Here is a 12,079-nt window from a genome sequence, read left to right as displayed (position 1 = left end):
GCGGGCGGGAAGTCCTCCTCCAGCGGCTCTCTGGCGCGGCGAGGCAGCTGGGGAGAGGGCCGCCGCCGCGCGCTCTCGTCGTGTCGGCGACTCGAGTGCAGCCAGGCGGGGAGGGCAGCACCGGGACCGGGACCTCCCCCCGCCCGGCCCCCCCTTCGTGCGATTGCCGCCTCCCGCCCCTTCCCTGTGCTACTGCGGCGTGAGTCCGCGCGAGGGCTGCGTCGGGCTTGGCTCGATCTTGCCTCACTCTCTGCGCCGGTGGGCTAGACTCGACTCAGTGGAGCCGCGATGGGTTTCTGTCGGCAATACGGCATAACACGGGCCTGGCCGTGGTAGTGCAAGGCACAGGGTGGGTCTGGGTGGGTGTTTACTGGGCGGGACATGTACATGTGAAGCAGTTCGGAAGGTCGGCGTGGTTTATAGTACGTGTCTCGTGTGCGCTCTGACATCTCCTTCACACACTGACAAGTTCTGACCTCTACTCTTCTAAATAGAGCTGTCAAACGTTAACTTTGGGCCTAACAGTTGCACTATTGTTGGCTGAAATCCTCAACGTTGTTCAAGTGTTCTCCCCCAGCCCAAGCTGTTACTGTTTGTTACTGTTGTTACTGTTGTTCAGTGGTCAGCAAGCAGAAAATGCCAAAAAAACCCGGGTAAAACCCGAAAATACCCGGGGATTTCCAGGTATTTTCGGGTATTACCTGCACTGGACGCTGGAGATCGTCGTGGGTCACTGGTAGGCCTTCCTTATTGTTGTTCAGCTGGCCTAACATTAGCTAATGTTGTTGGGGAGCCCAACTGTTGTTCTGTTGTTACTGTTAACACTAGCAACACTGTTCAGCTCTACTTCTAAAGAACTAATACTAAAGAGGTATAAGGGCTTGACCAAAAACATGCATTTCCCCACATATTTCATACGTTTTGCCATTCTTGCGGTTTCGGAATCCCTCAGACAGTGAACCCACCCCACCCACCCCACCCAGCCTCGAACCCACCCCCCTCACATCACGACCACATCACCAAGCGTTCCCCGCACCATGACTCCTCAGTCAGTGAGCGAGCGACCAGCCGTCCGACCCCCTACCGTCCCGGATGCGCCTCTTGCCACGCCCGAATTTGCCGGCGCAGCAAGTGGTTTGGGAACGTGTGCGTGTACTCGAGCGCCTCGCCTGTCATCGGGCTCGTCGACTTGGTCGCGAGCCAGCGCTCGATCGCCGACCGCTCGTAGGACTGCCCGTCGGCCGCCATCACCGGGTCGCTCATGAGCTCGGTCGTGATGGGGCAGCCGAACTCGTCCGGCGGCTCCTCCTCCCCCGCAGCCAGCGCCACGGCCGAAGAGGGCGACCCTCGCTCCTCCGCCGCCCGCCTCTCCTCCTCCATCCTCGCGCTCTCCTCGAGCGCCGCCGCCAGCTCCGCCTCCTCCGCCGCCGCCAACGCGGCCGCCGCTGCCTCCGCCTCCACCGCTGCCTCCACCGCTGCCTCCGTCGCTGCCTCCGTCGCTGCCTCTGCCTCCGCCGCTGCCTCTGCCTCCGCCGCAGCCGCTACCACCTCGGGCTCCTGCGACGGCCCAAGCGCGACGCTCAGGGCCGTGCCCTTGCCCTTCTTTTTCTTCTTGCCTTTCTTGACCCTGGCGCGCTGCTTCGCCGCCTCCTCCGCCTCGATCTCCGCCAGCAGCGCCTCGCCACGCCGCGCCGCCTCCGCCTCAGTCGCGTCCTCGAGGGCGCGCACGCAATCAGCGCATTCCTTGGCGAACTGCAGCGCATTGAAGCCATTCCGGTGACGCACCGTCGAGTTTGCGCCAGCGCGCAGCAAACGGCGCACGACGGCGGGCTGGTGGTTGTCGGCGGCGAGCATCAGCGCGGTCCAGCTGTTGCTAGTCCGTTGGTCGATCTCGGCGCCGTGCCGCAGCAACGTGTCCACCACCTGCTCGTGGCCACGGTTGGCAGCGAGCATTAGCAAAGTGAACCCACCTGCGTCGCCTCCCTCCGTCGCGTTGACCCGCCCGCCACTGTCCAGCCACGCCAGCACCGCCGCCTCGTCACCTCTCCCAGCCGCCGCCACGACCTCATCGGAAGCTGCCACGCCATCGCTCGACGCCTGCTCGGCCGCCGCAGCCGGCGACAGATTGCCCGGCCGCACCCGCACGTTCTTGCCGCCGCCCTCGAGCGCCACAGCGTACCGCCCGCCCTCGAAGCTCCACGCCACGCCCGACTGCCCGTTCAGCTCGGGGCGGGCCGAGAGTCCGCCGAGCACGACTCGCTGGTCCAGCAGCGGCGCGTCCGCAGCTGCCGCTGCTGCGCCCGAGGAAGCGCCGCCCGCCCCTGCTCGGGTCTCCGCGTTGCCGGCGTCCACCGCGTGTGAAGGCGAACCAGCCATCGAGGCCGCTTCCGCGCCACCGATCGAAGCCGTGGCACGTGCTGACGCCTGACCTGCGAGCGCATCCGTGCCGATCGCCGACGCCTCTGCCGTGGTCACCTTGCGCCGGCCAGCCACCTCCCCAAGGTAAGCCCTCAAGGCCTCGACGCACTCTGAGTGGCCCTCCTCCTCGGCAATCTGCAGCGCGTTCGCAGCGCGCAACGCCGTGTGTGCGCCCGCCCGGAGTAAGCGGCGCACGACGTTGGGGCGGCCGTTGAGGGCGGCGTAATCCAGCGCAGTCCAGCCATCGCCGTCCTGCAAGCCGACCTCCGCGCCGTACCGCAACAGCAGGTCGACCACCCGCTCGCGGCCGTTGTTGGCGGAGAGCATCAGCAGCGTGACGCCGCCCACGTCGCCTCCCTCGTGCGTCGCGTCGATCCATCCGCCACCGTCGAGCCACGCCAGCACCGCGCCCATCTTGCCCTTTTCCGCCCCAGACACGACCTTTTGCGGCGGCGGCCCCTTCGAGCCAGGCATGGATCGAACCAATCCCCGTTTGACCTTCGGAAGTCCCTGCTTTGCTGGCACGCGGCTTCGCTGGCCTCGCTGGCGGAAATTGCCTTCCGCCATCATCGATCTAGGATTCGGTATTTCGCACAGTCCGGTGTGGATGTCGGCATGCTCTGCTGCTGTCGAGGCGGTGAAGGCCTACACCGCGCTGCGCTACCTCTCCTCCCGGAGGGCGGAGCGTACCGATGTAGAGGGATTGAACATATCGACACATATATCAACACAGTGGTCCCTCAGCTTCAGCGCGCTGCGAGTGTCGCAGCAGGCTGCGTATGCACAACGCAGTGCGAGCGCGTTCCGCAAGCGGATAAATGGGAGACTAATCTAGCGAGGAAGTAGGGGCGGAGACAGCCGGGGAACAGAGCAGTGGGAGAGCAAGTCAACGAGAGTCTGAGCGCGCACGACGGAAGACGAGCCAGAGATCGCGCCGTCGGGAGAGGAGGTCGACAGCAAGTCGACGGCAAGTGAACGGCAATTTCACCCGTTCACGCTTCTTCAGCGCAGCTCTCGATGTCGGCAAGGTTGCTCGCCTGGCTCGCCCGGTGGCGCCGGCCGTAGACGGCGAGCCCAGCCACGGCGGCGAGCGCCAGCGGGGCTGCGACGGCGGCGCGCGCGTTGCTGCTCCAGGGGGCGGGCGCGGATTCGGCGAGGCGGCGACGGCCGCTCCCGCCGAGGCAGTCCTGGGTGCAGTATTGAGCGGGGCAGAAGGAGGGCGTCCAGTTGCAGTTGCGGTCACACCAAGCGTCGGTATAGCCGGAATGAAATCCGGTCGACACGCACTGCCCCCCTGTGCCCGCCGGCGGCGGCGATGGCGATGGCGGCGGGGGCGGCGACGGCGACGGGGAAGTCGCACCTCCGCCACCTCCACCGCCGCCGCCTCCACCGCCGCCGCCTCCACCGCCGCCGCCTCCACCGCTCCCACCACCGCACCGGCAGCAAGCGGTGCCGATGATGCTGTGGGCGCAGTAGCCGCACATCGTTTCAAAGGGCCACCCGGGGCAGCTCGACGCGCCAAGCGCGGCGCAGGAGGTCGAGGACCAACCTTCGGTCAGCGGCATGTCAACGCACTGCCCGCCGCCGTTGCCCGGTGGTGGCGAAGGTGGCGGGGGTGGCGACGGCGACGGTGGAGGAGGATCGGTAACAGTGCCGGTCGGCGGCTTGGGCGACGGCGGCGGAGGCGAGGGCGGCGGAGGAGGCGAGGGCGGCGGCGGAGGCGAGGGCGGCCCGGGAGGCGAGGGAGGTGGCGAGGTCGCGCCACCGCCTCCTCCGCCTCCTCCGCCTCCTCCGCCGCCGCCGCCGCCGCCGCCTCCGCCTCCTCCGCCCCCCGCGGCCCACGCGCTGTTCGCGGCGGAGAGCAGGTCCGCGTCCTTGTCGTCGGATGCCTCCCACCACATCATCCCGGCGAAACCCTTCTCCTTTGCGTACGCCGCCTTGATGGCGATCGACTGCTCGTCGTCAAAGGAGACGAACGAGGCCGGGCTGGAGCGGTAGTAGAATGGTACCTTGCTCGCCGCGTTCCACCCCTTCGTCCAGGCGGGGTTGCCGTCGTAGTTTGCCTTGATGTCGTAGTACGAGACGAGACCCTCCTCGTACGTGCCGCTGACGGGGCTGCCCGCGCCGTTCTCGCCCGGCGCCTGTGCATACTCCTGGTTGGCGCCAAGCCAGCCGCGGCCGTACGCGGGCAGCCCGAGCACAAGCTTGCTCGGCGCGACGTCCTCGAGCCACAGCTGGACGCCCCAGTCGATGTTGAACTCGGGCGCGCCGCCGGCGGCGGTGCCGTCCGGGTCCTCAAAGAGCGGCGCGTTGTGAGCGACGAAGGGCAGCCAGGCGCCGTTGTAGTCGTACGACATGAGGTTGATGGCGTCGAGGACCTCGCCAAGCTCGGCGCGCGGCGCGACGCCAGAGACGCGCGGGTTCATCCCCATGGCGATGGTGAGCTCCTTGTGCTTCGAGGGCGACCGCTCGTCCATCGCCGCGCGCAGCTCGCGCAGCAGCAGCACGTAGTTGGCCCAGTCGTTGCCGTCCACCTGGTTGTCCGACTCGCCGCAGCAGACCGGGTACTCCCAGTCGACGTCGATGCCGTCAAAGTCGTGCTCGGTGAGGAGGTCGACGGCGGAGGCGACGAGCGCGGCGCGCTTGTCGGCGTCGGCGGCGCAACCGGAGAAGAACTTGCTCTTCGTCCAGCCGCCGAGCGAGAAGGCGAGGTGCAGGTCGGGGTACTGCTCGTCGCGGAGAATCCGGAGCGCGCCGACGTTCCCCTTGTGCGGCGAGCTCCAGGTCATGCCCACCTCGGGGTAGACGACGTCAAAGTCGGCGTACGGGTCCATCGACGCGACGGCGCAGCCGCTCGTCACGTCGAAGAAGGCGTAGTGCACGTGCGTGATCTTGTCGAGGTGGAGGTCGCTGGGCTTGAAGGGGATGCGGTTGCCGTACTGGTAGATGCCCCAGCTGGAGAAGTATTGCACCACCCGCGGCGGCGTCCCGCCGCCGCCGCCGCCGCCGCCGCCGCCGCCGCCGCCGCCTGGTGGTGGCTTCGGCGAGGGCGGCGGCGGCGAAGGCGGCGGCGGCGAAGTCGCACCCCCGCCGCCGCCGCCGCCTCCGCCACCCTCAATGGTCATGCCGGCGGCGAGGAACTCGGAGATGATGAAGTCAAAGTTGGAGAGGCGGCCAGCGTTCTCGGCCGGCGTGGCCCCCCAGTAGCCGTTGTTGACCACGCCGCCCGTGCCTGACGCGAAGTCGGCGCCCGCCACGACCGACGCAGCCCGATTAAAGCCAGACTCGACGAACTTTCGGAGGGACTCGTCAAAGGTCGCCGCCTCGGCCTCCAGCCCGTACCCCTGCACGTTGTTCGCCCAGTAGAAGATCGCGCCGAGCCACTTGGCGTCGTCGTTCTGGCAGATGGCCTCAGGGTTGGTGCAGAGGTCGATGCCGCTCAGCGAGGGCACCTGGGAAAAGACTTCGCGCTGCAGGAGGCCGTAGTTGTTTGGGCCCGTCGTCTGGATGGCGCCGCGGCCCCACCAGCAGCACTTCTCGGTGCCCGTGCCTGGCTCGCACTTGAGCGGTCCGGGAGCCCACGACGCCCACGTCTCGGCCGTCATGGTCATCTGCGGATCGACGTAGCACGCCCACGGCTGGTCGTTGAGGGAGTGGTAGAGCTCGCCGTCGGAGCGCTGCGTGCACGACGCAGTCGGCGAGGAGGGCGGGTAGTCGTTCTCGTCGCAGGCAGTGAATGGCGCCTCGCCGCCGCTCTCCCACATCGCCTGGGCGAGCAGCCCCGCGATGTTGGAGAGGCCGAGGGCGGTGGACATGTCGCCCTCGCCGAGGAAGAGCCGGCGGTCGCTCTCAAGGTCGTTGAAGGAGCGGAGGGCGTCGCAGAAGCCAGACCACCTGCACAGGGAGATGGGGTAGCTGTCGATGGGAGGGAGCTGAGGCTGGAGAGGGCAGAGGCAGCAGGAGGCAGCGAGGAAGCAGAGCGCGGGGCGGCGAGAAGGGAGGTGGCAGCGGAGGCAGCGATGGTGACGGATAGAAGGAGGAGGGTGAGGAGAGGCGGCGGCGAGTGGTGGGTGGGGAAGGGCGATCGCACTTGTAAATCTCGTTGGAGTCGATCAGGCCAATTTTGCACCCAATCTTGCTCTCGAGGAGGACGGCGTCGATGGCGGCATCCCCTGTGCAGACGGCCGGCGGCTCCTCGCACTCGGTGACGCAGGTAAGTCGGCCCTCGTCGTTCAGCGAGCAGCACTCATCGAGGGCGTTGATGTTGGAGCAGTGAGCTGCAGTGTTGCCGAGCCAGCCGGCGGCCGAGCAGCAGTAGCCGTCAGCTGGCGGAGGCCACGCGGACGAGCACGTCTCCCAGCCGGCGGGCGGGCACTGCGGCGTGGCGGTGACGGCGGATAGGATCGCGAGGAGGCTGGCGAGCTTTGTGTCGAGGAGCATGGCTGGATTCGCGCGCTATGTCGGGCGCGCTTTGGCGCTGTGGTGAACTGCTCGTGTTTGTCCGTTCGTTCCTTGCCTGGACGGAATCTCCGCCCGCAAATAGTCGGGATAATGCGATAGCGAGCGCAGGTGTCATGAACGTCCAACCGCCGCACGTTGCTTTTGTCGAGCGTTCAAGTCGCAAGGAAGGGTGGGAGGGAGGGAGGAAGGACCAAGCGAGCACCTACCTAGACCTACTGACTCTGTACTTACTGACTGACAGCGGCGAGGTAGGAGAGACCAAGCACGCACAATGCACAAAATGCGGCCAGCTCGGCCAGGAGAGACCCAACCGAAAGCGAGCGCGTCAAAACAGCAAATTGACGGAGGCGGGAACACGAAAAAAGGGGAACAAAGACAAAACTCCAAGTCGGATTCAGTTCTTCAAGTGTGTGCTCCGAAACAACGATCAACGTGAACGACGGAGGAGCGCGAAAGGAGACGGGACAGCGTGGCTCGTCTGTGGATCTCCACATCCAGCCTAGGATGTAGGATCCAACTGCGCGAATGTTGGTGTCGGCAACAGCCTTTTCCGACACAGCGACCCGCAGACACACAGACACACAACATAGTGCGGCCGCTCTATTGTAGCATCCGCGACGCCGACTTCGACACGAAGCCTCGGCAGCCAGGGCAAGCCGTGTTGATTGGATCCATGCCGCGGCTTGTCTCGACCTCGCTGTCGTCGTTGAGCCAAATGTGCAGGCAACGGTAGTGGAAGAGGCTCTTGCAGCAGTGCGTGGCGCCCCAGCCGTTCGGGTCGCGAGGCTGCAGGCGCGCCTCGGGGTGTGCGCTTAGGTCGTCCAAGCAAATGACGCACTGGAAGGCCTCCTCCTCTGCTGCTGCCGAAGCCGCCCTTGCTGCGGCGCCGGCCTCCACCTCCATCTCCGACTCCTCCTCGCTGTCGCTCTCCTGCTCTGCCTCCACCTCCACCTCGTCGTCCCATGGCGGGGCAGCACACGCCGCCGCCGCCGCCTCCGCCCTCGCCGCCTGCTCCGCTGCGCACGCCTGCCGCCTCGCCGCCCTCTGCTCGCTCGCGGAAGGCGGCGGGTCGGAGAGCAGCGAGTTAGCCACGGCGTCAGCAATGTCCGCCGGGTCGAAGCCGTCCTCCTCCTCGTAGCTGCTGGCCTCGGACGGCCCTGCTGCGCCTTGCGGCGGTGCTTGCTGCGGCTGTGGCTCGAGCAGGCGGACGGTCGTCTCCCATAGGTGCCGCGCACGCGCCAGCGCCGCCTCCTCGGCGGTGGCGAAGAGGCCGAGGAAGACTTGCCTGCCGCCAACCCACACCGACAGCTGGTACTTCTTGCTGCCTTTCTGCTTCGGGTAGAAGTACACGCCCTTGTATCCGGTGTTGCTGCCGCTGCTCGTAGCCAGGGCCAGACCCTCCCTCTCCGCCTGCCGTATCGCCTCGGCTCCAGCAGCAGAGGAAGGCGCGGGTGGCGGCGGCGGTGGCGGCGGCGCGGTGAGATCGCTGGTGTCCCTGCCCGCCTCCCTGCGGGCGTAGAAGAGCGCCGCCTGCTCGGCGGTGGCGAACATGCCGAGGAAGACTTGCTTGCCGCCACTCGTCACCTCAAGCTGGTACTTCTTGCTGCCTCGCTTCGGGCAGTAGCGGATGCCTTTGTATCCGCTGTTGCTGTCGCTGCTGGCGGTGAGAGTCAGGTCCTCCCTCTCCGCCTGCCGGACTGCCTCGGCGCTAGCGGCAGTGGGAGCAGAGCGGGGCTGCAGCAGCTTGGCGGCGTCGGCGCGGCCGTACTCCGAGCGAGCGTAGGCGACGGCCGCCTCTTCGGCGGTGGCGAAGCAGCCGAGGTGGACACGCTTGCCGTCATCCTGCACTTGCACCACGTACTTCTTTCTGCAGCGGTTGAAGGTCACGTTCTTGTAGCCAGTCGTGCTGTTCTTGAGAGTCCGGGATCAGCACGAGGCGCTCAGGCGCTCTGGCCCGCTTCGCGCGAGCGGGCGCCATTGCACGACGAATTCTTTTTCTGAGTGCCGATGATGTTGGGTTCTCCAAATTCTTTTCTCAGCTGTGCCTTTTCTGCTGTGAGAGGGGCTTCGTGTAGAATTCTTTTCTCAAAGCCGAAACCGAATTGCTCTCGCCGCGGACTCTGTACTGCTCTCTTGCACAGCTCCGCACCTCCTCGACGCGAACCCTGCCATGCTGCACCTCGTCGTCGCTGCCAGCTCCACCTTCCTTGCCGTTGGCGGCTCTCACCACACCGTCCCGCGTGCGGCGGCACGGATGCAGTTCAGCATGCCCAAGCTGCCCAACCCGTTTGGCGGCAACGAGGATGAGCAGTCACCCTCCGCTCCGCCAACGGTCGGAGGCTTCGTGGCGCCACCTCGCGCCGAGCGGCCAGAGTTCAAGCTCGAGCTGCCCGCGCTCCCAAGCCCGTTTGCCCAGGAGCTCAAACTCTCGCCGCTCGACGTGCGCTTCACAGACGTGGACGGCGACGTCGTGACGCTCCGGCCCAACGGCGGCAGCGCGGTCGACTTTTACGTCGGGAACGACCTGCGGCTCGAGAAGGCGCGCATGGTCGAGAATGGCGGCACGCTGGAGATCACCGGCAAGGTGAAGAAGAGCACGCCGCTCAGCATGATTGGCTTCAACCTCGAGGAGATCACGACCGAGGGCGTCACCCCGCGAGACCCGGCCGACGTGGAGCGAGCGATGGCCCTGGTGCCGTACTGAGGGGTGGCGGCTAGGCGGCGGCGGCGGCGCAGGCTCTCGTTCACTCCTCCGCTCTCGTGCCTGTGGAATGCTACAGAGAGACGGGTAGAGATAGCAGGCCCCCGCAGGCACTCTCTCACACACACCCGCTCGCGACGCCGATTCGCGCGATCTTAGCATCCACCGACCAACGTTCGCACATGAACTGTGCCACGTTCTGAATCTGATCCATGCCATGACAGTCGACGTCGTCTAGCTCGACGTATAGACAGGGTTGGCTCTCTAGCCCGTACACCGTGACCCAGCGCTCAGCGGTACCAGCGGTACACTCAGTAGAGCGGATGCAGCGCGCTCTCCGCGCACCGCGGCGCGGGCTGCCTCGCGGGGCCTCACCCACTTTTTCATACCGTGAATGAAAACTGTGTCTAGATACTCGCAGCACTGCCTGACTCCTGTCCCAGAGCCCCGGGGTAGCCCGGGTACACAGAACACACAATAGTCTCTGCGCGCTGCGCGGCGCGCCGCTATGGCGGTCACACTCACAGCCACACGCCCTTGTTATACTGCGCGAGCATGCCAGTCTCAGAGACACAACAACCGCGCCGAATTGATCATGCGTATTGCCCCGAGCGGACCTGCGTATTGTCGCGGCCCAGCCCGGCGCCCGGCCTCTCCCCTCCTCCTCGCCCACGCCTGCCCCTCCTCCCCCGGTCCTCCCCCTCCTCACCCGCGCAGCGTGACGTAGGTGCCAAGCACACCCAGAAAGGCGCCGAGCGGGATAAGGCCGTACACGGCCTGCGGCGTCGACGCGCCGCGCGCGCGCCCGTAGATGAGGGGCGGGAAGCAGTAGACGATGGCGGCGCCTGCAGGAAGGTTCAGGGAAGGTTCGGGGGGCAGTCTGACGCCGGCGAGGTGTGGGGCGGGTAGCAGTGGGCGATGGCGGCGCCGAGGAGCGCCCCCGACACGCCGACAACGACGCCGATGTCCTAACACGCATGCACCCCCCTTCACCGACCGCTGGAAGGACGCACCCACCGACGCACCCGCCGCTGTCCTCGACGGCGCACGCCACCGCAGTAATGACGGCCAGCAGCGCCACGATCAGCGGCACGCGCGACGCGTCGGCCGCCAGGCTGCGGAAGGCGCGCCTGTGTGCTCCATTCAAAACTAAGCAAGGGGCAGTCAGTGGGAGGAGTCGGCCGGGAGGCGGAGGCGCGCCTAGGATTGATTCATTCCTCACGTCAAATGAGTCATGTATAGGACGAGTGGGCCGGGGAGGCCAAGGCGCGCCTAGGAGTCATTAAGTAGTCCAGCTGTCAACTGAGACTCATCACTGCACGGGCCGGGGAGACCGAGGCGCGCCGCGCGGCGGCGGGCAGCGCGGGCTCGGCCGACAGGGAGGAGGACATGCCTGAGTAACGAACCTCCCCACATCTCCCCATAGCTCCCCATAGCTCGGCCGGCAGGGAGGAGGATATGCCGACGAGGGCAGAGCGCAGCCCGACCATAGCGAGGGGGTAGCCGAAGAGGATCGAGGCGCCTGCGGGGGGAGATGGGGCGGGAGATGCGGGGAGATGGGGGGAGATGGGGCGGGAGATTAGCCGAACAGGACCGAGGCGCCTGCGGGTGAGATTGGTCGAGACGGCGGGGAGATGGGGCGGGAGATAGGGCGGGAGCAGAGGGCGGGGGTCGGGGCGGCGGTGGCGAGGCGGCCGACGATGTGGAGAGCTATGGGGAGGTATGGGGAGATGAGATATGGGGAGATATGGGGAGATACGGGGAGATATGGGGAGATATGGGGAGATATGGGGAGAGCGCCGGTGGCGAGGCGGCCGACGATGGCGAGAGGGTCCGAGGAGGCGTAGTTGAGGAGGAGGTTCCTGCAGGGAGATATGGGGAGATGCGGGGAGATGTGGTGAGACGTGGGGAGACGTGGGGAGATATGGGGAGGTGCGGGGAGAGTCCGCATCTAGCGGCAGGTACGAGGCGGCGTGGTCGCCAAACGTTGCGTAGCCGAAGCCCATCATCGCCGTGTAGAGGACGGTGAGCACGCCAAAGGCGATGGCGACGGCGCGCGCAAACTTGGCCGGGGAACGGGCCTACAGGTCCATTGAAGACGGGTGTTATTATTAGTGTGTTGTTGTTGTTCTTATTCCTATCGCGCCCCCCCCCCCCCCACTGCGCCGCTGCTGATCCTGCTGCTGCTGCTGCTGCTGCTGATCCTGCTGATCCTGCTGCTGCTGCTGTTGCCGCTGCTGCTGCTGCTGCCGCTGCTACTACTATTTGAAGCGGGCCTCGAGGTCCATGTAGAAGGCGGGCGCGTTGTAGTGCGCGATGAAGGCGAGGCCGAGGTTGGAGACGAGGACCTGGAGAGATGGGGAGAGATGGGGAGATATGGGGAGATATGGGGAGATATGGGGAGATATGGGGAGAGATGGGGAGATGTGGGGAGATGTGGGGAGAGATGGGGAGAGATGGGGAGAGATGGGGAGAGATGGGGAGATGTGGGGAGATGTG

The 12,079-nt window shown here is 66.3% G+C and overlaps 5 protein-coding genes across 5 annotated transcripts in view; 1 reads left to right on the top strand and 4 right to left on the bottom strand.

Moving 5' to 3' along the window:
• Positions 1–1,080: 1,080 nt before the first annotated feature.
• EMIHUDRAFT_69005 (hypothetical protein) lies at positions 1,081–1,380 on the bottom strand (the record flags this gene model as incomplete). The annotated part of the gene is made up of 1 exon (XM_005757474.1): positions 1,081–1,380. One exon carries the CDS (start codon positions 1,378–1,380, stop codon positions 1,081–1,083), a length of 300 nt encoding a protein of 99 aa, XP_005757531.1.
• Positions 1,381–3,410: 2,030 nt separating this feature from the next.
• EMIHUDRAFT_453682 (hypothetical protein) lies at positions 3,411–6,858 on the bottom strand (the record flags this gene model as incomplete). The annotated part of the gene is made up of 6 exons (XM_005757473.1): positions 3,411–3,605; positions 3,919–3,967; positions 4,261–4,652; positions 4,740–5,373; positions 5,560–6,312; positions 6,509–6,858. The coding sequence occupies 6 exons, from the start codon at positions 6,856–6,858 to the stop codon at positions 3,411–3,413; spliced, it is 2,373 nt and encodes a 790-aa protein (XP_005757530.1).
• Positions 6,859–7,479: 621 nt separating this feature from the next.
• EMIHUDRAFT_220174 (hypothetical protein) lies at positions 7,480–8,857 on the bottom strand (the record flags this gene model as incomplete). The annotated part of the gene is made up of 4 exons (XM_005757472.1): positions 7,480–7,753; positions 7,904–8,289; positions 8,443–8,721; positions 8,813–8,857. The coding sequence occupies 4 exons, from the start codon at positions 8,855–8,857 to the stop codon at positions 7,480–7,482; spliced, it is 984 nt and encodes a 327-aa protein (XP_005757529.1).
• A 120-nt stretch (positions 8,858–8,977) lies between these two features.
• On the top strand, positions 8,978–9,996 carry EMIHUDRAFT_438982 (hypothetical protein). The gene has a single exon (XM_005757471.1). The coding sequence runs from the start codon at positions 9,050–9,052 to the stop codon at positions 9,581–9,583; it is 534 nt and encodes a 177-aa protein (XP_005757528.1). The 5' UTR covers positions 8,978–9,049; the 3' UTR covers positions 9,584–9,996.
• Positions 9,997–10,285: 289 nt separating this feature from the next.
• Positions 10,286–12,079, bottom strand: part of EMIHUDRAFT_220172 (hypothetical protein) — a gene marked incomplete at both ends in the record, with an annotated part of 4,228 nt that continues 2,434 nt past the window's right edge. The window contains 3 exons of the mRNA XM_005757470.1: positions 10,286–10,425; positions 10,574–10,710; positions 11,546–11,661. Of these exons, the coding sequence (XP_005757527.1) occupies positions 10,286–10,425; positions 10,574–10,710; positions 11,546–11,661 (393 nt within the window). The remainder of the gene's footprint in view (positions 10,426–10,573; positions 10,711–11,545; positions 11,662–12,079) is intronic.

Source organism: Emiliania huxleyi (genome assembly GCF_000372725.1).
Source record: "Emiliania huxleyi CCMP1516 unplaced genomic scaffold EMIHUscaffold_90, whole genome shotgun sequence".
NCBI classification, from domain to species: domain Eukaryota; phylum Haptophyta; order Isochrysidales; family Noelaerhabdaceae; genus Emiliania; species Emiliania huxleyi.
The sequence above is the reverse complement of the archived record's forward strand: the minus strand, read 5'-3'. Positions and strand labels throughout refer to the sequence as shown.

Excerpts from the sequence above, each read along its gene's own strand:
- EMIHUDRAFT_438982 (XM_005757471.1), top strand. The coding sequence starts at position 9,050 with ATGCTGCACCTCGTCGTCGCTGCCAGCTCCACCTTCCTTGCCGTTGGC.